Source organism: Aythya fuligula, chromosome 20 (genome assembly GCF_009819795.1).
Source record: "Aythya fuligula isolate bAytFul2 chromosome 20, bAytFul2.pri, whole genome shotgun sequence".
Classification (NCBI taxonomy): Eukaryota; Metazoa; Chordata; class Aves; order Anseriformes; family Anatidae; genus Aythya; species Aythya fuligula.
In genome coordinates, this window is record NC_045578.1 from 1,079,167 (window position 1) to 1,105,280 (window position 26,114).

The 26,114-nt window shown below is 43.5% G+C and overlaps 1 protein-coding gene across 2 annotated transcripts in view; it reads left to right on the plus strand.

The window, feature by feature from the left end:
* The window catches only part of LOC116497463 (S-adenosyl-L-methionine-dependent tRNA 4-demethylwyosine synthase TYW1-like), a 104,057-nt gene that overhangs the window by 18,610 nt on the left and 59,333 nt on the right, over nucleotides 1-26,114 (plus strand). For both annotated transcript variants that reach the window (XM_032201212.1, XM_032201213.1), the window contains exons 8-10: nucleotides 1,589-1,715; nucleotides 12,979-13,031; nucleotides 15,671-15,789. In XM_032201212.1, coding sequence (XP_032057103.1) covers nucleotides 1,589-1,715; nucleotides 12,979-13,031; nucleotides 15,671-15,789 — 299 coding nt within the window. The remainder of the gene's footprint in view (nucleotides 1-1,588; nucleotides 1,716-12,978; nucleotides 13,032-15,670; nucleotides 15,790-26,114) is intronic.

The window sequence follows — 26,114 nt, forward strand, 5'->3', positions numbered from 1 at the left end:
CTTTCAAACTCAACAGCATACAAGTACTTCATAGAGCCAACCTTTCAGGGGAGTTTGTAATGTGTTATAGAAACCAATGCAATCTTCCTATTTAAAAGAAAAAAGTAACCTACTGCTTTTCAGCAAACTGAAGGAAAGTGAAAGATGGAAGCTGCTTTCTCCTTCAGGATGGCCCAAGTTATGTTACTGGTCACTAGAAAACACCTTCCTGCACAGCCTCACTGAAACTGTAGACAAAGCTTTATTCAACATGGGGAGAGGTAGTAACTTCTGTCCCTAAATGTTTTACTTTCCTCTTTCGTTCTCAAGTATTATGAAACTTACTTTGTTCTGGAACCCCTGAGACTTTTTTTTTTTTTTTTTTTTTTTTTTGTTCGGGGTTACCTTTAATTGCTTTCTGAAGTTTTGCTCAGGTACAAAAGATATGTATGTTCAGGGACGGCTGGGTTACTTTGTGAAGAACACAGTTTGGCAAGCCAAGTGCACTGGTTTCATTAGTGATGTGAACAGTTGGTGGGTAAACTTGGAAGCATTTGCATGAACTTCTTGATGTCTTTGGCGCAAAAGACGCTTGGATGTGAAATAGCCTGTTTTGTAGAAACAGAATGTCCTCTGTTGGTTTTTGTTTGTTGTTTATCCGTAACTTCTCTAATATTTCAAAAAGCCATAAAGGACTGACAGATTATAAGTTGCATGAAATATCAAAGTAATTATTTACACTTTCATGCTTCTTTGTGCAGACATAAAGTAATAAATACCCATAAAGTCTCAGAAGTGACACTTATACAGCAGGGGATTCACAGTTTTTTACGTGCTGGGATTTGTTTGTTTCTCTTCTTTTAACTTTATGCTAATACATGATATTCTTGTATTTGTTTTTAAGTAAACTCTATGAGCTTAAGCATGTTTATAAAGCAGCATCTGTTGAAAGCCAAACTTGTGGGATGCAGCAGCTTCTGTCTGGAGTTGGAGGAAAATAGCCTTTTCTTGCGGGGTCTTTGGTGATCACTGAATTTTGGTGGTGCTCTTGGCTGTCCTTTTAGGTGACTCGTGGAGAGCATCTTCTAGTCTAAACTCTTGGACTGTCCAAATCACTGTAGTGATGTGGCTTTCTTCCACTGTCTGTCCCAAATGACTGAGACAATAGCTGCTTTGTCACTCCAGGCAGCTGCATTTCCAAACAGGATGGTTTGTTCCTTTGGGTCTGCATGCTGTGGAGAGGTGAGGTTACTTTGCAATCACAAAACCCGTGGGTTTAAAGCCTGGAGTCCCTCCTGCTTCCAGATGAGATTCAAGCACCTTGTTTCTTAAAGTGTCCTTGGAAATTTTCTTGCTGTGTTAGAACAAATGTAGAGTGTCACGTATGGATCTTTTTCTCTTATTTTAATTCACCGTCCTAAATTACTCAAGGGTCAGTGACAGATGCGAAGAGGGATAAAATGCAGGATTACATGAATGCAGAACTCATGTGTGGGCACTTGTGTAGGTTTTAAGTCTAGCAGGTCTGTCAGGACTGGTTGAACTGTGCCACAGTGCTTAAAACATGATGTTTCAATCTAAGTGGTTGTAATTCACTGTCTTTAAACAGAGAGAACGTGAGCTTGAGGAAGGACATGTTGGAACGAGCTTGTCTGGAGAGACCGCCGGGAGGAAGGAGGCAGGTGAAAAGAGAGAGATGATAACCGCAGCTCTGAGAGACGCGCTCACAAAGCAAGGTGAGGTTCTGTCAGCCTGGGCAGTAGTCCTGGCTTAGTGGTGGGCTGTTAACAGAGCAAGTGAAAGCCCGTTTTCTCTCAAAGATGCTGCTCTGGACTGTGAGTCCAGGTAGGCTTCTGGTAGGCTCTAACCAGAGGCAAGACAAATTAGGTTAGGGCTGTCTGTATCTGTGTTCCACGGGGGAAGAATCTAAAGCTGTGTAATGCATCTCAGCATGATGCACAGTAAAGTACAGAGAGGGTAGCAGAGTTCTCAGGGTGTAACTTCTGCTAAGTCAGTTTGAGATAGAAGATAGGAGCGTGAGGCACATAGGACTAAGTATAGGCTTCTGTAAGAATATTTAAAGATCAGATTTGTTTCGGTCTTGCACTTTAGTTCCATGCTTTTATTTCAGTTTCAAATGCCTCTGCTTTTTTGGCACTAAAACTTCATTTCCGATAAGGAAAATCTTTCAAATGTCATCTGCTAGATGACTAGGTTAGTGGTGCTCCTATGAGTTGTAATGAACAGTGTTAATGAGCTAATAGAGGACGAGTTTTAAAACAGAGGGCAAGCATGAGAGGAGCCAAGCCAACAGCCCTGCAGTTCAAAACCCTCAGCTGTGAGTGGTAAAGCCAGGAGAAGGGAGATGTGAGCTGCCCTGTGCTGCTCTGTCACTGTGGTTAGAGACTAAAGGGAGCCTGTGTGATTTTTTTCAGGATGAGTGTACTCAGTTCTCTTGCCTGCTGAATCAATAGCCTTTCTCCTGATGTGTCGGAGAAGGTTCTTTGGTCACTGTAGTGGAGACACATTGCTGCAGAGCTGGGCTCTGAAGTTCTGACCACATTCTGTGTCAGTCCAGCAGCCATGGGATCACAACACGTTTGCTCCACAGGATCTCAGATATTCTTCAGCCTGAGTTTTTGTAGATGGCTGGTGTTGTGTTCTGCCTATCGTGTCTGACTCGTTTGGTTGTTTTTTCTTTAACCTTAGTGCAGTTGTAAAACAGCTGTTCTTTCATTCAGCCTGCAGATTTAAAGAACCCAGCAAAAGCTTGTTTAAAATGACGCTTAGCATGAAGTAGCAGTGATTGTGCCTCATCCTCATGTCCACAGTGGCATTGCTGCTGGCTGGAGCCAGCGGAGGGCTGTAGGAGGCTGGTTCAATGCTTCTCAGCTTTGGTTCTGAAGGTTGTGATATGGTGGCAGTTGCAGAGCAGTTTGAGGAGTCTTACAGGCTTTTATTTGTACTTGTTTTGTTACTACTGTATGTGATCAGAAAGGCTAATCACTCTGCCCACAAGGGTGTTGTGAGGATGGGTGAATTTGGCTGGCAGGGCTGGGGAGTGGTCTGCTGGAGACTTCTGGACTTCTTCTTACCTCCCTGCTTCTAGAGCTGGCCTGCAGGGAGCTGAGTGCGTGCTCTGCTGTGAGTCCCCTATTTTGAAAGGGTTGGGGCCACTGCTTCCACGGGGTGCCCCAGGCATCTCAGCTCCCGCATGAGGCAGCAGGAGCCCTAGAAGGGATGTAGAAGTGGCCTGCAGTACTAACTTCTGGGGTCTGGGTGAATGGTTTTCAGCAACTGCCCTGCTTGGATGCTCTTCTTGGGGTGCAGTGCTCTGCCTTGGCTCTTTGTTAGGCCAGGGTGGTCACGGGGGTTGTCGTGGGAGCGCTTCATGCCCCGGCTCGCTATGACCCATTCGTTACTGATTCCATTTTGGGGGGTGAATGAAATGGTGGGGTATTAGTGCTGTATAAAAGTGGTAGTTTGAAAAATAATGCTGGAGGGAGGGTCACATTGCTGCCAGATTTTTTTTTTTTTTTTTAAGCCAAGGCCCAAATAACTGGGATTTCCTTTTGGTGTTCCAGAGACAGGAATTCATTATTCAGATACTTTCTATTTTGAAAATATTTCTCTGTTCCTTTTGCATTCAGGGTAGTGCCAACAGTGGATCATCTGGTTGGGGGTCTCCTCACCTAAATCTGAAGTTTGAAAGGCTTAAAGCTATTGTGCATGTAATTTCAGTTCCGACTGCCTCTTGCTGATGCAACCCTCCCCTTCTTTCCTCTGCCTCTCATATAATTCTTTAGTGGTTGCTTTTGGAAGAAAAATCTACCTTTCTCTTCTTGTGCTGTAGCTCTTTTCTGCAAATAATATGCCAGGACAAGCTTATTTGGCTATAAAAATAAAGCAATTCGCTCCTTCCCTCAGCACCATCCCCCCCCAAAATAAGAGTGCAGTGTTGTCAGAAGATCATCTAATTTGGCGACAACTGTTTGCTTTGGATATGGGTTCAGTGTCTCTTCAAGATTCTCCCTAAGGGCATAATTAGCCCAAGAGAAGGAAAAAACAGTAGTAGTGATTCAGAAGAAAGCTGTTCTTTTGAACTGTAGTTGCATAACAGAAATAACAGAAGTTTGCCTTTGAACAGCATCTCTTCAGACTACTGTAACACTTGGTCTTATTTTTTAATCACCTTCAGACAAATTTAGCTCCTTCCTGTACGTAAACTGCATATTGCTTAATAGTTTTATTTTAGCACTGGCAGTGAATTTCAGCTAAATATAATCTAAAATATTGAATTGTGTAGGTGTAAGCCCTTGTAGTTGTCTGGTTGCAAATACCTTTATAAAAGGTTCTCTGAAATAGCTGTTTCTTTGAAAGTCGTAGCTGGTCTTGTGCTGTGAGCAAACACTGATTCCCTTCCCATCGGTGTTCAGTCTTGCATAAAATACACATACAGCATGAACTACTTAGTACTTCCAAGTAACAAATATAGCTGGAGAGAGAGAGGGCTGACAGTATGTTAATGCTTTAGTTGCTTCATCTGTTTAGGTCGATGTCATGAAATGAACTGAAAATAGAAGCAAACTTTTCATGTGGATGTTTCCTGTGGTGATGAGTAGGCACAGCCCAACTTACTTTCTCATTTGCTTTCTATAGTTTCTTGTAGAGTCTTGAAACAATCCTGGCTGGGGCTGAAAGTTGAATTTTTTTTTTTTTCATCTGCTCATACTCTGTTTCCAACATGTTCTTTGCTTTGTTCTCTTCAACTGTATGTACTGCTGAACACGACTGTTTCTTGTAACTGTGTAGTAGGTAATAACACAACAGGAATGTATTAGTGTTACCCAAAGACAGACCCCATGGACATCTATTAAATTATTCTGTTGCTGCTTTGCTATTGCGAGTACAGTTTTGCTGCAGCCCAGTTGGATTATCCTGTTTCTACTGGTTAAATGTGCATAAAATTTAGCACCAGTGTGTCCATAATCTCTATTTCACTTGTACTGAAAGGCAAGTACTTATTCAGAGATGGCTGCTATCTGAAATAGTATGGGCTACTTCACTAACTTCTTTCTTTCATGCTCTGGCTTCCTGCTCGATGTAAAGATATGCTTTGATCTGTGTTTTTCAGCGTGTATTAGAAATCTGGAGGCTGACTTCAGAAGAATATTGAAAACCGAGCTTTTCAAGTGCTTATCAATCTTGTTTGAGATTAGGTTTTCAGAAGTAGTGAAGTAGTCGGTAGCTTTTACTGCCCGTTCTTGATTTTTTCAGTGCCTGCTGCTCTGAGCTTCTGACGGTCTCTGCTTGGCTCGTTGTGCTGAGCTGTAGGTGCTCTGGCTTTGGGAATCAAATCCACTGCACAGAGAAGTTGCCCAGAGATTGGTGCTGCCGGATGTATGCTTCTGCAGGCTGTGCACCAAAATGTTTGTGTATGTCTTTGGGTTTTGGTGTGATTTATGTATCGCTCTGAAACTCCAGGTGGCACTAACAGCTCACAGCTGGGTCGGGGATTAGTAACACTGGTGCAGTCTCTGAAATGTACCACAGAATTCAGTTATTGGCTATGGGAAAATGAAACATTAGTTTGAAAAACACAAAATTCTTCTGTGAATACCTGTGAGTAGAGTAAATGTAATGACTGAAACCAGGCAAAGTTAAGCCTGCTAGATTTTCTTGCTGTTCCTTAAAAATATCTGTGTAAATAAATGGGAAATACACAGTTAACGGGGAAGAATCCAGGAAGCAGAAGATGCTCAAGTCCAACAGCGTGGAAGCTGCCAAGAGCTGGTGGTGAGCTGACTGCAATACTAATGTGCTGGCGCAGATGTAGCAGCTTATCAGTAGCAGATTAAATAGCCAAAACTCAGCGTTGTGGGCCTGATTCTTCCCTTGTGTGCAGTTATTGGAGTTGGTGGTTACCCATATATAACAGGGGAAAATAAGTATAAATTCAATTGTATTTGAAGATCACCCATTATTTTTAGGTTTTGGAAGGGCTTTGGAGAGTATTGGTCTTTTGAAATTAAGTCTATTAAGCTGGAACAAAGTACAAGATATATTTAGGCAAGGATAAAATTTGCTATCCTTTCTTCATAACACAGCACTTTCCCCAGGCAAGGGGTCACCATCTTTATACAAATGGACGTGTAGAGAAAGAAATGTGCTCAGAATGACTGAAAGCTTCGTTAAAAGCCAGCACAATCTCTTCTCTATTAACGTTAGTTCTCTGTGTATTAGTTCGGGCTACTTAAGGAAAAGAGCTGTGCAGGCTGATTGCCTTCTTCCACTTAAACCTTTTGACCTGGCAGGACAGTTTCTGCTAAAGCTGTCACTGACTTTTAAGTTCTTAAAGATATTGAGAACTTCTAAAATGGTTCAATTTTGAGAATTCAGTTTTTTGAATCTTCTTATGAACAAAGAGGAGAGATGGAGCCTCTTCTTTCTCACTTAATGCCCAGACCTCCAAGCTATGCCCCATCGTGTTTGGTTGGCTGGTTGCTGCTGGTTGGCAAGGGTTTAGCTGTAGCCTGGGCATATTTGCTGCATCCTACCCAGTCATCAGGCCAGTCAAAATAGATAAAGGATGTGAGAGGAGCTGGAGTTATGAGGCAGGGGTACGGGAGGCACTGTGGGGACCTGAAGGTCTTCCATGGGAGGGTGGGAGGGTGAGAGGGCAGCCTGAGGTCCTGGCCATGGAGCTGTTGCTCTGTGCTGAGCTGGGGCTACTGGCTGGGGCAGTGCAGGGCATGTTTCTGGGGAAGCTGGTTCTTCTTTGAGACAGCCTGTTTGAGAGTCCCACCACATTCTCTCTTGCTTTGCTTGCTTTTCAGCCAAAAAGGGGATTGGATGTGCTCTCCTCTTCAGTGGAGCTTGTCTTCCCAGCGTCCCAAAGGTGTAGGGTCCTTTTGCTACTCAGTTAGTTGAGTGACTTGTCTTGCAGGTCTTTATCTGCACAGTGTCTGGGAGCAATGGGGAGGTGACTTCTGTCCATAGCATGTTTATTCTGTTCTCTGATGGCTGCTCTGGTGAATGGTGGTGGATGTCTGTGAAGATGGCTTTTTGGGGGTAGAGGGCAGCTGTTCTTATCTTGGGACGGCAAAGCCAGTGTGGAAGCTGGTGAAACTACTGGAGCTAAGGGGTTGGACATCCCATTTCTCAATCTTCTCCATGGTAAGAGGTCTCAAGAACTTGCATTTGATTTGGAGGTTCAATTAAAATGGGATGAGGTGCCATGCTGTAGATGCCCATGGCCTCGCTTCTTGAAGATGAGGCGTGCCTTGCTGGAGTTGCTTCTGGTGGAGGTCAAGAGCATCACTCCTTCATGGCAAACACTCTACGACAGCTCTGCAAATGGTCTTAGACTTTCCTTTGTCAAAGATGCCAGATATAGACAGGTTTTCTTGTGTTTTCCTTCAGCGCTAGCCGATGCAGGTGAAAGTATCAGTGGTCTCTGTGTCTGTCTGTCAAAAGCAGAATTTGACTAGATATCATACATTGAGTATTGGAGGTTTTATATTCCTATGCCCTTGGTGCCCTGGCAATTCAGTGCTGCAAGGGAAACAGTGCTACTGGATTAAAATGGACATCTGGGTTTAAGTGAAAACCCAGACATTAAGAATGTCCTGGCTCCTTCATGGACAGCTGTTGCTGCTGGAACTTAGAGCTACTGGCATTTCCATCCTTGACCTTCACCAGTCTCGTTTTCTTGATTCTAGGTTAGGTTTGGTTTGCTTGACATAGCAGCTGTGATTCTTGCAGCGGCTTCAGCAGGCTTTTACTATGAGTTAAAAATGTTCAAGAAATTCTGTGTTTTCTTTATGATGAGAATGATCTGAAGCAGCATTTTGGCAGCTCTGCTGATGGAGGAAACTTTCCATCCGATTTTGAACTACAATATCTTTTGCATGTAAGGTATAGTCCTGCAATCCTTTATCATGTTCCTTTATCCGCCATGAGTGCGTGGAAGCAAGCCCTTCCACAACTCACTAGCCTTTTGCTCCTTAAGAGCAATTTTTTTCAAAAAAGCTTTTTTGGGTAAAAAAAAAAAAAAAAAAAAAAAAAAAAAGAAAAGAGAAGTTGACTCTGAGATGTGCTTTGCAAGGATTTCTTGAAGATTGAGCAGTGCTGGAAATAAAACCTGAGGTTTCTCCTACCGTGCTTGGGCGATCTGAAAATTTCCAATTCCCTGATCCTACCTCTTTCTATTTTGGTATAAATGCTGATATAATTTGAACAGGTTCCTTTCTCAAATTACTCTTCTATTTTTCTTACTTGTTTTCTAGCATTAGTCAGAATGCTGTCTCTGAGACGGTAGCTCGAGTGCAGCAATTGTTTCAGCTTTTCAAAATGGTCCTTACAATGCTGGTGATGGATTACTGCTGTATTGTAACCTTCAGTTCAGGTCTTTTAACCAGCACGCTTGCAAAATGGCAGGAAACTGGAAACTTTACTCTGTAAACATTCCCCTAGTTTGAAGTTCCCCTTTCTTTACTGTGTTTTCAGCTTTAAGGAATAATCATTGCTTCAAAACAGGTTTTTATTTAAGGAGATTGCTTGATAGAACCACGCTGATTTGTCAGCTGCATATTACTTGTTCTTCTGAAGAAAGCTTTCTGAAAGTCACTTTTTTTTTTTTTTTTTTTTTTTTGAAGCATAACGTGACATCAGATTGGCTTTCACCAAGCTTACAGTTACTGAATTCTCACAGGGTGTTTAAGTCTTTCTGCCTTTTGGGGTCTTTACAACCACTCATCTGCTTGATTCTTTTATTTAAAATCTTTACCTCTGTGCTTTCAAAGTCTTTAGTTGAAGCATGCTTTTGGTAGTGTAAACATCTGTACTGGAGGGTGCCCTCGGGTTTTCTCCTGGACATCTGGCAGTGTTAGGATAGTCAGAGGAATCTTAAAGTTGTGGATGTGACTATTGCAGATGCATTTTTTCGACTGCAGATATGATGCTGCTTCTAATATGTGGACAGTTGTACTAGTAGAAATTTGGGTTATCTTGGTTATTCTGCTTTCAGAATTACCATGCTTACTCACATGTGCATGTAGCTAATCCAAATTTGGAGACTTGTTATGTGACACCGGTAAAATAATCTAGCAAAGACATCACCAAAATACCTCGATTTCCTGTAATGCGAGATATATGTGTGTGTGTATATATAGACAGTGCTGTCCTGCCTAAGGTATGTATCTGAGGCTGAAAGTTCAGCAGAGTCCCTCAATAAATTCTTAAAATTCCAGAGAATGGACCTTTTAAACTATTTACGTGATGGAGTTGAAATGCTGTAATGGTCTTAAACAGTTGCAGAGCTGTTTTGCACTAGATGATGGAGCATTCACCATCTGTTACAGAGGCCATCTCTTTTGGTTAAAAGTCCGTCTGTGGTCTATTAAACTCCAGTTTGATTCTCAGGGCAAACAATCACCAAATGTTTATTGGCCTACTGCCTGATGAAACTAATTTCACCCAAAAGCTTGTTTAAAAGCTTAATTCAAGTCTTTATGACAGTGACACCGAATTTCAGTGAAGCTTGGCAGGTTTCTGGGTCATCCAAAATTTATAATCTAGTGTGGAATCAACTAAAATACACACTTGTGATCAGACATTGTGCCTTTACTGAGTAGAGCTTATTATTTAACCTGCTGGTAATTTAAGGGCTCCTTTGAATATTAGGCTGTAGATAAAATATGATGTTTCTCTTGAGCCTTAGGATCTGAAGATACGTAACAGTTATGAGCCCAGTCCCATTGAGACAATACAATGTATTTGGAGGGTGTTGCATCCAAATATTCACTTACAGTTATTGCTCCCAATAATACTTCCCAAGAGCAAGCTTAAGAAGTGTGTGTGTGTGCTGTGAGCTCTGGCATGCATAGGTGCAGACTCTGGGGCCGTCAGTAACATATGATTCAGCTACCGTTTGTAGAAGAGCCTTGGCAGAGGCATGGTGGAGCTGTGGCACAGCTCATGGCAGGGGTGAGCTGGCCTGAGTTTTCTCAGTGGTTGTTCTGCAGAAACTGCTGCAGAAACATAATGGGTGAGACCCTCAAACTGGTTCTCTGGAATGTTCTTTACCAGGGCTGGTTTGAAGCTCAGCACTTCTTGGCTCCTGCATCATCCTTTGCATTTTCTTCTTTTAGTCCAAACTGGGGGCTAAAATATAGTGCTCAAAGAAACAGGCTTGAGAGTCAGAGGGACTTTGCTCACAATAGATGTAAAGAGCGTACAGACGTGGTCACTGATACTTGGTTTAATTTCCAAGTCTGAAAAAATGTGTCATGGTCCATGATTGCTGTGATGGCTTGGCAAGGTAACTAGACTGGCTACCAGAGCTACCCATGCAGTGAAGACTCGAATTCAAAAGCTTTGTGCAGTGCTTTAAAGAAGTTCTGCAAATATACGATGTTTCTTCCAGTAACTCTAGCTGTGACTCCTGGCAGCAGCAAGTAAGATGAGTAAGCCCCTTCTCATAGCTAAAGCTGGCTGAAGTTTGTAAGCCTCTGTTTTGATGTTGAACATGTACAATTTTCTTGGCCTTTATAGGAAGCTGTGGGCGCTCCACATGGTGGAAGTTGGTCTAAGTAAGTTAAGAGAAAGTGTTGCAGCTTTGGGCTCCGGAGTTTGGCACCTTGTCCAGTTTAGCTGCTTCCTCTCTTCCCTTAAGCAACGCAGTAGTGGATTTGGGCAAGCATGCCCTAGTTCCAATTTAATTTTAATCTAAAACTCATTTTAAAGCAGCCACATTACTTCTATTGACAATCTGAGAGAATAATCTTATATGAACACTGTTGCTGGGTTCTGAGAAATATAAGATGACGACTAAGGCTGCAGTGGTTGATATCAGCAGAGTCTGGCTTTCCCATGCTCATCATATTCTGTAAGGATATGAATTCTAGCAGTACAGGGAGGTCTCTGAGATTAGACCTTGCTGGACAAACCTTTTTGCAAAGAAATGCAGAAGAAATGAGCAGGAGAGACTCAGGGTAGGAGGAGATGATGTGATGCCGCCAAATTCAGTTGTGGGGATTTGGTTGTCTCACGCAAGGATCAACAGGGAGATGCTACGTCCAGTCCTAGATGGTGACTTCAATATCACCCCTGGCTGTGCCGGATATCAGGTCCATATCAGAAGTGCTGATCAGGGTTATGTTGATGTCTTCTCCAGGAAAGGGCTGGATGATCAGCTTGGTAAAATATCAAGGCTTTTTGGCTTGCATCAGTTCTCTCCTCCTTGCTGCATTTACTTAACCCGGGCATACGTGCAAGGAGGATGAGTTTGAAATGTTGTCTGTTCCCCCTGAGTTGAGAGGGAGCTCAGGGCTTATTCTTGGGAGCAGACTGAAGTCTCTGAACCTTCACTTAACCTGGCTGTCCGTCCCTTTGCCATCAAAAGGGGGCCCCCACCACTTGGTTCTGCCAATCACCCCCCTTGCTATGACCCAACTGTTCACACAGTCTCTTGGAGAGCTGATCAGGGAACAGATCAAGCTAAAACTACATTTGTCCACCCTCCCATGAGGTTAAGAAGCTGCACAAGGAGACTGGAACAACATAAGATCAACAAGTAAGAGGAGTCTGGTCAGATCTCTGTTGAATTTCAGTGGCGGAGTAGTGGAAGCAGTGTGCTCTAGATGCTGTGTGATTTCTTGTTAGCTGTGCATGTCTTCACACTGTTTAATTTCTAGCTGCTGCAGCTGTTACGGCATCTGCTGTCACTTTAGTTCCTGGCTGGCTTTGTGTACTTGTAGGTGCAGGGGACTTTGGGGTGCTGTCATGCTTCCCTGGGGCCCTGCTGCATGAGACATGGTGACCAGTTCCAGTCAGGGTGCTTGTGCCCATTTCCATTGTACCAGGTGAAGGCTGCTTCTGTGAACAGGTATTTTTTTTACCCCCTCTTGGGTAGGAGGAGCAGGAAGGAGGCTTGAGACCTGAAGTCTGATTTCCCTTGAAAATGTTAATAAAAACATCTGCCCAAAGCTTCTGGTGGAGATGTGCTGGGTTTGGACAGCCAGGCCACACAGATGCATAAAATGCTACTGCATGAGTGACACCGCGAGGCTTCTCAAATCCCTCTTATTTTTATGCTGATTTCTGAAGTGATTTTTAATCCTTCAGACACATTGGTCTCTATGCACTTTTTTCAAAGAAGAAAATAACCTAACTCAAGCAGTTTGGGTAATAATAGTACTTAGTGCTTAACAGACACTGTAGAATTAATCCTTCTGGGCCAATAAATTTAAATAAAATTGTGTTGATCTTGGCTTAGGAGTGTGAAATGATGTGAAATCAGCTTTCCTCTGGGTGTGGAGTAGTGGCTTCCTTGCTTATCTGATTACTGTGGCTCTGTCATGGCCAGGGGAGATGGTGTGTGTGGTGTTGGTGAACCCATGAAGCTTGAGTTCAAACTGAGCCCTGAATTTTGGTTCTCTTCCACCATTGCAGCTGCAATGTCAAGCTGCATTGCAGCTGCACGGTCAATCAGTTGTTCTCCAGGCTTGGTCAGACCTGCTGAGGAGCAGGAACGGGTCTCCTTGGTCCTGAGGAAGAGTCAGGTCAGGAGTAGTTGCTTAGGGCCAGGAGAAGCTGCTGGTGCCCTGTCCTGCTCCCTTCCATGCCCCATCCCTTGGGGTCAATGCAGGTGTCCCACACCGCTGTTGCAGGGCTACCCTGTTACTTGGAGAAATCTTAAGGCCACCCCAGAATGATTCAGACAGCTGAGCAGTACAAATAAATCCCCTCTGGAAAAAACTGCCTCAAGCAGGCCAAAGTCCCTTGGGTGGCCATGGCCTTTGCTCAGATGTGTGGGCTCCCAGAGTCAAGTGACGAGCGATGTGCGCGGGCATTGCCGATCTTGGTGTTGCGTTTGTGCTAACAGGGAAAAGCAGCACTGAGGTGGAGATGCTTAATAATTCTGTTACCCCTTATTATATTTTGTGTGTCAGCTATTTCAGGCTGAAATTGATCATTTGATTTACCTCTTGTCTTCAGGTTACAAGCTGATCGGAAGCCATTCTGGGGTGAAGCTTTGTCGATGGACAAAGGTATGCTTTTTTCTCAGTTCATAAATAAATAAAAAGATAAAGCTAGAGACTTATTCAGGTATTACAACTTACATGTGAAATACCCTTTAAAAATGTGATATTACCTGCAAGAAGACATTCTGTCTTACAGGCTGTAGTTCTGCATTTCAAGCTATTAAAAACTTGCTGCTAAGAGTGAGAACATGACTGTGGCAAAGAGCTGGGAACATCATTTTCTGTTGTTGTTTTTCCCGTTTCTGCTGTCTGCTAAAATATCTCCTACCTACTAAAATATATGGCAGGAGCAGAACGCCACGGGAAAGTGGGAAGGTTTCGTCATAGGTGTGAGGTCTTTTGAAACAAAGATGACAGTCCATCGCTACGTTCAAATGAGTGCACAAGGGCACTCATTAAACCTGTTGTTCTGTGACTAAGGCATCTGATTTGTAACAGGCAATGTTCCTCCACTATTTTGCAACACTTGCCAAGGTCTAGATAGCAAAGTAACTGTCACTAGGAGTTTTTTAAATTTAGTCTTTGGGGGTGTGTGTATCTATAGCTGTACATAATATACATGTGGGTATATATATGTGTGTGTGTATGCATATATAGGTGGAAAAAAATCATCCCCCAAGTCCTATAGTTGTAGGCTATGTAAGCCATTAGCTTTTCAAGTAGTTTGTTTGCAGGCTTAAGACTTTTCCCAGTGGAGGTGCAGAGCCCTATAGAACAAACGTCAGCTGCTTTGGAATGTGTGTTTTAGTTGTCCTTTGCAGGTCCCTGAGAAGCAGTTTGCAGCTCTGAAGTTGAAAGCTGGCCTGTAATGGTATACATTTGAGGAGTAACATTGATTTTAACGTGCTCAAGCCTTCAGCATTCGCAGGATGATAAACCAGGAATCAGCATCTCATCAAAATGCCAGCGCATCTCTAATTCTTGAGCTGTGGCAGCGATCAGTTCCTTGGTCTCTCAGCTCTCTTTTTGCTGCATGATTAACTTTGTTTATTTTTGAAAAGAGCTCTTTGAATGGCAATCACCTAAGTGGGTGGCTGCAGTGAGGTTTTTATTGAAATGGCTGGTATCAATGAACTGTCTTATCAAAAGACTTGTTCATGTGAACAGCTTAAAGAGCCCACCGTTGTATTGTCATGAATATTTGAGACATACTGATCCCAGTGATGCTTCTGCTGTTTACTCTTGCAAATATTTCTCTTCCATCATTTTTAGCGTCAGAGAAGGCCACGAAATGTTTAAAGAAAAACTTGTCAGACTTCATCAATGCTGTGACTGAGAGAAAACCAGAGAACCTATTTTTATTAAAGAACTGAAATTTAATGCAGCACTGTAAAGCCATTTCACAAAATAAATAGCAGCTCTGTGTGCTTAGATAGTACCATACTATTTTTAGCTTAAGCAGGAATTGAACATAAAGCCTTCTAATAAATTGAGCTGAAATTGGTTACAGGCAGTGGCTTTGACTCAGATTCACACCAATATGTGAGTGTCTTCAGGAGGTTTGTTCCAGATTTGTATCAGTGGAGAGAAGGAGCCAGGGCTACGAGGAATAGTATTAAGCAGCGCTCCACAGTGATATCTCAGATTAAAATGATTGTGTCTGTTGTATTCTGGAAAAGAGCATAAACCCTGCAAATTTAAGGCAGGGTCCAATTTGCCTGTTTTATGAAATCCATAATACAACTTGCTGTCCTAGAACTTGTGAGTCTCCTGAAACCTCTGTCATTTGAGGGATGGGTAGAATAAATAATATTTTCTATTTTGTTTAATCTTCCAGCAATGCTGTACATATGCTAGGCATTACCTATTCTTTCCCTAGTGCTCAGTGGAAACTTTCTCTTGGATCACTAGGACACTTCAGGTAGAGGAAGATAGATTAAAAGTTATTATGTTATATTTCAAATTTTCTCTGGAGAGTGGTAAAGATCCTTTCTCATTTATTATTATTTAACTGAGATAATGAAAGACAGTCTTTGCTCCAAGCAACTTGCATACTAAATAGGAGACAAATTCCGGTGGGAAGGCAGCTGCGGCTCTGAAGGAACGTGCGATGTCCTGCTGGAGCCAATGACTGGTGTGAATGAGGGTTTATAAGGTCAGGATATTTATTTAATTTAGTGCTAGAAGAAATGCTTTACTAGACAAATGGAAAGAATTGAGTGTTTCATAGTGCAGCGTTTAAATTGATCCTTGTTACTCTTTATTGGGCTCTTGCAATAATATTTCTTACGGCTTAAGTGGCTTTACCTGCTTTCTTCTGTTGGCTGGTTCAGTTAAAAGGTTCGGTGGAGCACGGTTATGCTTTGGTGCTGCAAGATGCTGATTGTCTGGATAGATCCTTACAGAAACAAGGCATTTATGGTGTCAAGTTTAAAGCTGTGTGAGAGGAAACTTACACAATCAGACTGTATGGTGATATGCCTATTAGGAATTTCTTAAAACAGACTGCATCTATCATTATTCTGACCTGTTGCATAGCTGTGACCTGGCTCGCTGTACCCATCACAGGTGGCTGAACACCAAATTTACTAGCGATTGAAAACTGCAAATATGCCCAGGGAGCAGACTTTAAATCTTTACACTTGGTTTGGTTACAGATAATGTGTTTTAACTTTCTCAGTATTTGTGTCTTTTTCTGCTGCCAGTCGATGCTTCGAGGCCGAGGTGGCTGCTACAAGCACACATTTTATGGAATTGAGAGCCATCGCTGCATGGAAGCCACGCCGAGCCTTGCTTGTGCCAACAAATGTGTGTTTTGCTGGAGGTAAAATATTGTTGCAGTTTTGCTTTGGGGGGAGATCACCTAGTCATGTATTACAGTCTTTCTGTGCTATTGCACATGCGGAGAGGAATCCTGCACTGTGAACAGCAACACAAGAAACAGGGCAATAGAAATATAGTAAGAGGGATGTCTGTCCACGGTGCTAATCCTATGCCCTGCTCTACTCAACTGTGTGGGCCAGCTGGGCTTTGTTCTGCACCACTCCGTCCCTGTCCTTATCCTCAAACATAGGGCAGTGTCATTCATGTGTCCTTTTCCACTTGGAAGTGTGAGGAGGAGGAGGAGTGAGGAAGGGAGCTGTGCTCACCCCTGCCTTCGTGCATCTGCCTGCACTCCTCCTCGGAGAGCTGTGGAGCCCATGGCTTGGGCCTGAGGTAGGTGCATGGGAGACTCTATTTCCTAGAGGCTGAATAAGATCTGATGGCTCCCCAGCGCTACCTTCCCTAGAGCAGGGTCCTCTGCAGCCACATCTTGGGGCCCCAGCAAGCTCAGACCATCTGGTGGAAGGAGAAATCAGGGAGACAGGAGATAGGCTTTTCTCTGTCTACTGCCCACAAGTCCCTCTGCACCCTGCTCTGAAAAGGTTGGCAAGAGCCAGCACTTGACAGCAGTATGGTTCCCTTTTGAGGTCACTGTCTGGGACTGGCTCATGGTGCTTTGGAGCATGTGGACAGGCCCTCATGTTGTGCAAAGCCACCAAGGTGCTAAATATTCTGTTGTTTTCTTTGAAACTGGATCTTTTGTCTTACCTTCACACTGCAATTCACATTCTCAGTGAGTGAAAAGTGATGACTTCATAACTGTTGCCTTTCTAAAACAGTAGTTAATAAATGATTTTCCATTTTAGCTAGTAAAGTGACCCTTTTCTCAAAGGAATTACTTCACTGTCATTTCTCTGAAGGAAATGAGCTTTGCCTAGATCTGAACTGTCAGCTGCTCTAGCACTGCTAACTCACCAAAATGCCTGGATTTCAGAGGGAGTTTTTTGCTAGGCTGGGGGAGTGCAGGAGGGGATCGGTGAGACTGAGAAGCTCAGCAGAAATAAAAGCAATGACGTGAAAGTGTACCGAGTGGGAGGACACAGAGGTTATTCTTTGAGCTCTTTTGTCTTCTGCCTTGCTAGCTATTTCAAACCATGGGGGCTGCACGTCCTCTGCTATTTGTCTACCCTAGGGGACTGTCTGCCAGCAGCAGCTATTCCATCCCTGAGCCTGGGTGTCCAATGTACCAGTATTTTCATGCCGAAACAGCTGCGTTTCTGAGTACTGTTTCCTGTCTCTCATAGTCATCAAGTTCTAATAATGCAAATGTTTCAAGAGAATATTTAAACGACAGCATCCACACAAAAGTGCTGCTGAAACTTTGAATGCACTTTGACGCTGCCTTCCATATTAGTATTAGGTATAAGCATCAGATACCACTTGTCCTGTAAAGTTTGCGTTTGGGAGCCTATTCCAGAATGTTAATTGGTGCTCTTGATGGGCTTTCATTGTATCCTGGCTTGAAAGGACAGCAACTGGCAAGTATTACCACTTTTCTTCAGCGCCTGTAATAACAATCTGATGACTGCAACAAAAAATGGAATTCCTATTCCTTTTTTCCAAGTATCAGCTAGCAATAGTGCATTTAATTCTGCAGTGGTGGCTGTACTGCTAGGAGGAAGACCGCCATGCGTATTATTGTCCCTCTGTCCCTACACAGAAGGTACATCATAAACAGCAAATAGAAAGCAATAACATCACCAAAACATAGTGTTTTGTTCCTAGTATTGCACTGCAGACCATTTAATGCTGTTCCCCTTCAAAATGACCCAACTCCAGCATTTCTTAGCAGCAGTATCCCAGCCTGTACCTAGAGTATGGGGCTGAGCTGGAGAGGTCAAACAAGTGTAAATTAGGATAAATTGCAAAGTGTGATACCTTCCGTGTGACTCATCATTCTGGAGGTGTCATTTGGCACTTTGAGAAGAATCCTGGAAACATGTAGCTCTAATCATACTGAGTGCTGGAATGCTTTTTTTGCTAATGGTAACAACCTGAATGCAAGCAAATAGCTTTCCAGAGGACTGTGCCGAAAAACTTTCTCATTCACCTTCAGTAGGTGAAATGGGTTGCAGTTGTTGGACTTGTCCATGTGAACAGCAGCTGTCTGCTCATCTCTGACCTCTGGATTTGAAGACTTAAGGTTCAGTTTGCATCTCATCTCACGGCTCATTTTATGTACACCTTAAGCTTGACATAAACCAGAACTGTCACTGAACGAAGCTTTCTCCTCGGCTTTGGCAGCACTTTCAGACCCTGTGCTTGTGCTGCTACAATCCTTCCCATGGCTGCAAGCTGCGCCAGGTCCTGTTAGTTAGATGAAAGGAGACTTCCTCGTCCACTTCTGTCATTACCTGTTACATGTCACTGCAGTTCACAAACATCCAGCAACATCTACACAGTTCTTACTTTAAACCCACCACTCCTTGCAGATGCTTAATCACAGGAGGCTGAATGCAGAATTACAAGCACCAGTGGCTGGGTAGTATAAATATATTACCTTCTTATTAGCAGTTACCATCTGTGCTGTTGGAGACATAGGAAACGATAGTTTTGATCTACAGTTGGCAAAATGTTTTTAATACAGGTTTTATGCTTTGCTGGCCTTGTTGTGCAGCTCTGTGCACTAAGCTGCAGATAAGACTGCTGTGATTTTTTTTTTCCTTGATCCCTTTCAGGATTTTGACATTTGTAGAGGCTGCCAGTACTTCCAGCTTCATAACTCACTGCGGCTCTCCGAGGATCACTGAGGAAAAGGCCGAGGAGCCTGTTTGTTTTCTCTTCCTCACTTTGGCAAGAAATGCTGTAGTTCAGCAGCGTTCCTTGGGAATTGGATGTCATTGCAGCTGGCTGGTCATGACTGATGCCTTCTGGCCCCAGACCAGGCATTGTGGGTGGAGCCAACCCCCAAACACTTGGACAGTTGGGCTGCCTTATAAAAGATGCAGCTTGACTTGTGCTCTAGAGACCTTCCTCCTCCGGGTTGGTGGGTAACCTGCCTGTGCCCCCTGCTGGGCTGGCCGCTGGCCCTTGCTTCCATTCCCCTTGTGGCCGGTGGTTTGTTGGTGCAGGTTAGCGATGTGGCAGGTCGTTCGTTTGTGTGTTGTTCCCCTGCAAGGCGGTGCTGCAATAAAAGCAAGAGGGGGTAAAAAAATACAAAACCAAACCCAACAAATTTTAGTTACAGCAACATCCCTAACTTATAACTGTCCCTACAGAAATAGTCCGTCACTATCCATTATTGCACTCAGTTGGTCTCGCTGTTTGTAGTGTCTCTTTAGCTTAATTGTCTAAATGGAAATGTGCAAATGACCGAATCTCTTAATCAATTAGAGCAAGTGTGGGGACTGAGGCTTTCTGACACTGTACTGCGGCACAGCCACCAGGCAAACCTGATTTGATTATGTCCTCTGGCTGAGTGTCTAAAACACGATCAATTTTTGTGGAGCGATGGAACAGCTAAATAAGATTTAAATTAATAGGCTTTATTTTGCATCTGAGGAAGAGGCAAACCAGACAGAATAAAATATCCCATAAAGAAATGTGTTCATATTTCTTCTTTTGTAGCTTTATATTGTTTGTACCTGTACTTGAAGGCTCCAGCTTTAACTTGTACAGTAGGCAACAGCTGAAATTGTTTGGACTGTCTGAATATACGTGGCCAAAAGCCAGTGATTACAGTAAGCCCTGCAAAATGAAGAGATTTAAAAAAAAAAATAATATTAATCTCCTACAGGAAAGGTGCTTGAAAACTGAAAACAGATCAAAACAAAGTTTATTTTTATTAAAGAACTACTCCAGAGGTGAAGTTTGTCAGGGAAATGTGAAATATGATATCAAAGGAGCTGACAGCAATGTAGATTTGTAAAATAAGTTTGGAACCTGAGCCTGGAAATTCAGGAAGCCTTTTGGCATCTCCAGTCACCTGTCCTTGTTTCAATTGAGCGAGACTCTTCTTCCAGCATAAGTATAACTCTCCTGTTTTTGTTTACAGAATTGTAGTAGTATATGGCGATGTGTTCACCCTTTTCAGTGTTATTTTTTTCACTGGTTTATTTACCTGGAGGTAACCGTGTAAATGAAAGGGGAGGGGCAGATGGCAGAATATAGCTGGCTCATCCTTGGTAAAACCTGAACCAACGTCACAAGTAATTTCTGAACACAATTTTTTTTACTTTTGATAGAGTAGAGAATGTTTCTCTTGGTGCCTTTATATGCTGCTCTGCCAGCACTGCAGTCACCTGTTGGGCATTTTTCTTGTGGAAACACTTTGGTGGGGTCCATCGGGTGAGGTGGGAGCAAGCCTCTGGATCTCGCTTGGCTGGGGGCTTCTGTGCTGGCACACGGGAGCGTTGGGGCTCTGCTGAGGCACTGTCAGTGCCCTTGGTGCTGGTTGTTAGAGCAGGATGGAGTTGGATCAGTTGCTCTGTGTGGTACAAAAGACCGCACTGCTAAGCGTGGTCCTTGGTAATGGCTAGACGCTGGTTTGCCAAATCCAGGCATGGAAGCGTAGCGGTAAGGTTCCTGTCAGTGACCTTGAGGTCAATAAAGCCCCAGTGTGGCATCTATTGTGAAGGGCTCCCAGGGCTCACCCTGTGCAGTGAGGAGCATTTTCATTGCTATTGTTATGTAAAAGGCTCACAGGGGAAAAAAAAATAGCCTACCAGCACTTTCTGGGGCTGAAGTCCGTGCTTTTCATCTCACAGCCGCGTGCGTTTTTGTGTTCTTGGACTTGTTACTGGCTTTTGTAGCTGCCATGGCCAATCTGTGTATTTATGGTGTTAGTGGTGACTGTAACCAGATCACTGGCTAATGGAATGTTTACGTATGTCTTGTTGGGTATCGTAGGTGACTTGGTAGCCAGTTACAGCAATGAGTAACTTGATGGAGTGATCGTGGGCTCTGAAAGTGACCCTGCACATCCTGAGGGCTGCCTTTGGGATGGTTTCTTACGCTGTGCTGAGCACGGTGCCTGTTTCTGCTGGGAAGGAACAAAATACACCGACACAGCCCTTGGCAGGCCTCTGGGAGGTGCTCAGCAGCACCTGCTGTTCTATAAACTGTGCCCTGCTTATAAAAGGTGAGTATTTTTGACATCTGAGGGTTGGGGTGTAATTCTTCAGCATGGCCTGTCTTCTGTCCTTAAGACTTTGGAAATGCGAGTTCAAAAAGGGGATTTGTCTAGAGCCTTGTGAAGCTCAGTCCCCTCTGTTTGGGGTAGCTGGCAAATCCAACCTCATCTAAAGCAATCACTGTTGTTAGTGCCACGAGTTGTAGGCAGTTGTAACATGACTATCTCAGGAAAAATTACACCTTGTGATTTGGCAGCACGTTGAGGGGGGAGCATCAGCACTCCCCAGGAGCAGGAGGGAGGTCAGCTGCAGCGTGTTCTAGGGAAGTGCTCTGAGCTGCTGGATTTGGGATGAAAAAATAAATCAGCCATGGGTTTTTTATCTGTTTCTGAAAAATGTTTTTTTTTTTTTTTTTTACCTAAATTGATTTCAAAACATGGATGTCCAAGTTTTCTTTCTAAAATACTCACTATTGTCACTGTTAAAATGAGTTTTCTTTGGATATTTAGATATCCAAAATTTGATTTTGGACTTACTTCCCCAGTGTTTTCTTCTCTAAAATAGCTTATTCCATGTGTTTTGATTTTTTTTTTCCCAAATTTATTCATTATAAACTATTTTTCTTACTCCTAAACCTAACAAAAGACTTCTCAAAGCAACACAAAAAAAATATTTAATGGGAAGTTTCTGTAGGTACATTGTTCCTTTTCCTTTGACAACAGTCTAGATAAGAACAAAAAACTAAAAATGCCTATCAACTTACTTTTTTCTTCTTAAAGTGAATGTTGTGTGATTTGTAAAAACAATCTGAGACATGAAGTCTCTGGTGCATCCTCTGCGGAGGGCAGGTCCAGGTGAGCCTGTGTCGGTCCTGATTGATGGCTGTGTGCTGCCTGTGCTTAGAGGCACGAAGCAGTGATTCCCTCGCAGCATGCTGTGGTGTTGGTCTGCAGGGGGACTGGTAGAACCAGGCATCCCTCCTCACTGTTGTTTTGAGGCCGTTTGTGATTCTGCATGCCTGGAGAACAGCCTGTCCTCGCTATCCCATCCCTTGTGGAGGAGGCGCTCCCCAGCTCTTTGCCTCCCTGTGCTGCGTTTTGCAGCCAGTGGCAGGTTACGGCAGCTTGTCACCAGCAGGGCGGTGATGTCCTCAGCCAGCGGGTGGTCTGTTCCTAATGGCATGCTGTGGGTTTGCATCTCCAGAAGTGTTGGTTCCACCTGGGGCTGTGGCAAGCCTGCCTCCTGCGCTGCTCAGCTCTAAGAAACCACTGAATGGGGCCAGTTCCGCACACGCCCTGCAGCTGTCCTTCTGGCCAGGTCTGGTGCCGTTCTGAAGCAGTGGAGGCTGATCGCAGATCTAAGTTTTCCACCACGATAATGTACTCTTTAAAAATAGTGCCTTCTACAGAACATTTCCTTGATCAAATTGTGAAAATATTGGGTAAATCAGAGTCCAAAGCTTGAACTCTTCTCTTCTCCTTTGCCTACAAGGTGGCCACCACACCTACGTGGTGGTCTTGGTGTGAAATGTTCTCTGTTGGCTGTTATCATCTGCAGGCTGTCTTCTCAAGGGGGTGTGGAAATCACAAACACTTAATCCATTGTGTCCCAAGGAATTCAAAGAGGGGCTGATACAGAAATCCTTGATTCCTGCTAAAGCAGGCGTTGCACTTGCAGTCTTGTAGTCTTTTTGAAGTTGCATTTCTGTGTTGGCCACACGCTTTCAGCTTATTGCTACCCACCGTGATGCTCCGTCAGCTGATTCATCCAGCACATTCCAGGGCAAGGTTACCACCCGAGTGAAAACACTTTTTAGAGAAGTATTATTAACTTGTCCTTTCCTAGTCTCATCTGGTTTGTCCCTTTGTCATTAGGAAGAAGAGGTGCCAACGCTTCTTATCACGGAGGAACAAGTTTTGTGTCCTTGTGTATTGGCCAAACTTTTTCCTTGGTTGTCTGCTTGCTCCTCATGTCAGTACAGGGAGAGGCTTTCTTGTTGGCCCTTTCGTACGTCCTTTGCTAGGTGTATCATACTCTGTGCATTGATCTCTCTGATTGTGACCCTGTGTTCTGAAGTTCTTCCTTTTTTTTTTTTTTTTTTTCTCAGCTGGAGGATTGCAAGGTTGCAGAAGAGCCTGTGATTCTGCTGGATTGGTTTCTTGTTACGCTTTGCTTTATATTGCCACAGTTGCACTTCTGCCTTAATAGGGTTTAAAAACCTGCTAGTTCTCCAGAGCTCCTTTGCCCTTCAACATTTCTCCTCTAGGACCTCACCTGCTGGTTCTTAGGGATCATTGAGATCTTCTGTCTTGAACCCTCTTATTTTTGTTCTGCTTTTCCTTCCTGTCCCTTCCTGGGAATTGCGTACCCTGTCCTTTCCTGATCACTGCCCCCAGTGTTTCCTCACCTTTGTGTTCTCTGCCAGGTATCAACATCAATCACTGGAGTAAAGGATACTTTATACCTGTGCTACAGTTTCCCACAAAGTCTCTTGAAAGACTTCATAATGCTAACCTTTGCTCATAGAAGAAAGCAAACATTTTAAAAGAGGGTCATTGGTTTCTTCTGGCCATGCTGGGAGTTGATTGCAAAATAAACTTTCATTTTAGAGCCCAGATTTTCAGGCTCTCATCCTAAGACCATCTGTACTCATGGTTTCACCCTGACAAAAGAAAAGAGGCACAAACTCAGACACTTCTGGTCATTTTAAAAGGACTTCCTTTATAAACAAGCTGTAGTTTCTTAGCAGGGAGAGAACTACTCTAGTTTTGTAAAGAAGTAGTTGTAAATTCCCCTGGCATTTTCCACAGTTAGAATTAGTGGTGTTGAATGAACCTGTCCTGAAAATAAAGCAAAAGCTGTGTTACTGAAATCATGCCCTGGCAACTGGGGGTGGGGATGCAGTGCCTCACCGAAGCACCCACCTTTCTCACAGGGGTCTGATTGGGGGCGTGCTGGTGACACTGCCAAATAACACTGGTAGATCAGAGATACGATGAGTGCAAACCAGCCTTGATTGGTGGCAGTCCTTACTAGCTGGGGAAGAGCTGGAGTGAGCCGAGAGCTCGCCATCATCACTTTGTCTTAGTGGCGTGCTGGGATGGCGATGGCTTGTCTCCAAAGGGTCAGGTAAATGTTCCTGACTCAAATTCTAACACAGTAAGAGCTTTCTAGTGTGTGTGCGGGTTTGGGTAGGACTTCTTTGTGTGTGGTGTTATTTTGGGATGGAAAGGAGTATCACACTTAATTACCTGCTCAAGGCTTGAGTAGCTGGTGAGGCAGAGGATGCAGGGGTGACAGCCTGCAGGGGAGTGGGAAGGTGGCAGGGAAAGCCGGTCTCTGCTGGGGACTGCGAAACAATCTCATCAGCCAGAAACCCTTGCTTTGTGCCCTGGGAGAAAAGAAGCTGCTTTTTGCCAAATGAGCTTTGTAGACATGACCTGGTATGTTTAATAAACAGAATGTGCTAAAAATTCAAGGGCTGTTAGACGCTAGTAATTAATAGTTGTCCAGTGTGCATTAAGAGCCTGTTGATCTTCTGCCAGCTTGCCCTATTAAATATATGGGGTACAAGCTATGTAGTTAAACATGTAAGTGTTTTATAAATGCCTTTTTATAGTTGGCATTCAGAAAACTTTCCATGTTGGCAGCATTTGAAAAAAAAATGCAAAAAAGCTGTTTTTGCTTAAAGCAGCTTTGAGATGGTGAAGCAGTTTGAGAGTAGCATTTGAATCTTTGCTCTTGAAGCGGGCACAGCAGCATTTGGGCTAGGGTCTGTTCTTGTTGACTCTGGAGCTAGAATTTGTGTTTTAGCACTGCTCAAGTGGAGCTGCAGCCAGTGGGAATCTTTTGATGGTCTTCAGTAGGCCATTTCCTTCTAAAAAAGCAGCCATTTCCTTCTGGAAAAAGCACCCTTGTCTCTCTTTTCTCCTTTAGTTAAATGCTGAATGTTATCTCCTAATGCCCTTGGAGATGGAAGGAGTGAGTGAGGCAGGTAACCTCAGTCCTCTCCATGGCTGACTTCCAGGGATGATGAAAGCAGTAGAGAAAAGAGATCAGCTGGTTATAAGACTGAGTTTCAAGAAGATGCATTGCTTGATGTTTTCTTGTCCAGACCTATATTGATCTAATAACGCTATTTTGAAAGGCACAGCAAATATATACTACTCTTCTTTGAATGCATTATTCAGTAAGCCACAGTAGAATTGGTAGGGGAGAAGTAGAAGAACTTTTGTAGTGTATTTTGGGGAACAAACAGGAGAGGGCAGAGAGAACAAGGAGGTGAAAGCACAAATTCTTTGGTTTTTGTAGTGCAGCCTTTAGACATCTTCCTACCCCTGTTCGATACTAATCTGAGTGCAGCAAGGTTAGTGGGAAGTTCCTCTCACCAGGGAGAGGTCCATGCTCTTGTACAGGCTCTCCTTGGGTTGGAGTTGTCCAGGAATGAGCATGTTGCTTTGTGGGGTTTCACTTGCATGTCTGGATTAGGTTCTTCCAGATGACTTACAGTGGCTGAGTAATATCCTCCCATGGCAACGAATAAAGGAACAAGAAGTTTCAGGTATCTTCCAGGCACTTGAATGGTCGATTCACCTGAGTATGCTTTTTGCATTTTTGAGGAAAGCAAAATGTGGGTACAGTGAGTGTTCTTCTCTGCATAGGCAAGGTCGGCTTCCTATCCCAGTTCAACACAGCTGTCCCTCAGAGGGATGATCAGTGTTTTTTGTCCCTGCAGTCAGTTTGATTCCTAAATTAACACTTAATTTTTCCCTTTGGGTGTCAGAAACTGGGTGGCAGGTCTCAGAAGTGATGAGAAACCCCTACTGAGTAAATCTGGGAGACTAACTGGATTCACCAGAGATGAATCTCTGGCATACTGCAGAATTCCCAGAACCTTTATGTGTTTTGAGTAGCCTGCTATCATCTGTTTTGTTACTAGTGTTAACCAAAGATTGGCTTAGAAGTAAATCCTTTCCTTCTTAGGGTAATAGTTTGCCTTTCCAGAATGGATCTATAAGAGTCTTAGGATCTTCCTTCTTAAGTGCTTTATGTAGCTGTGGTCAGAAGAGGAGGTAGAGCTGGTTTTTCTTTCTTTAAAAAGAGGTCTTTCTGGCTGCAGAGCATCATTTTAACTTCTTAAAAACCTTTTACCCATGATTCAAAATACATATGCTAATGTTTATACTAGACTACA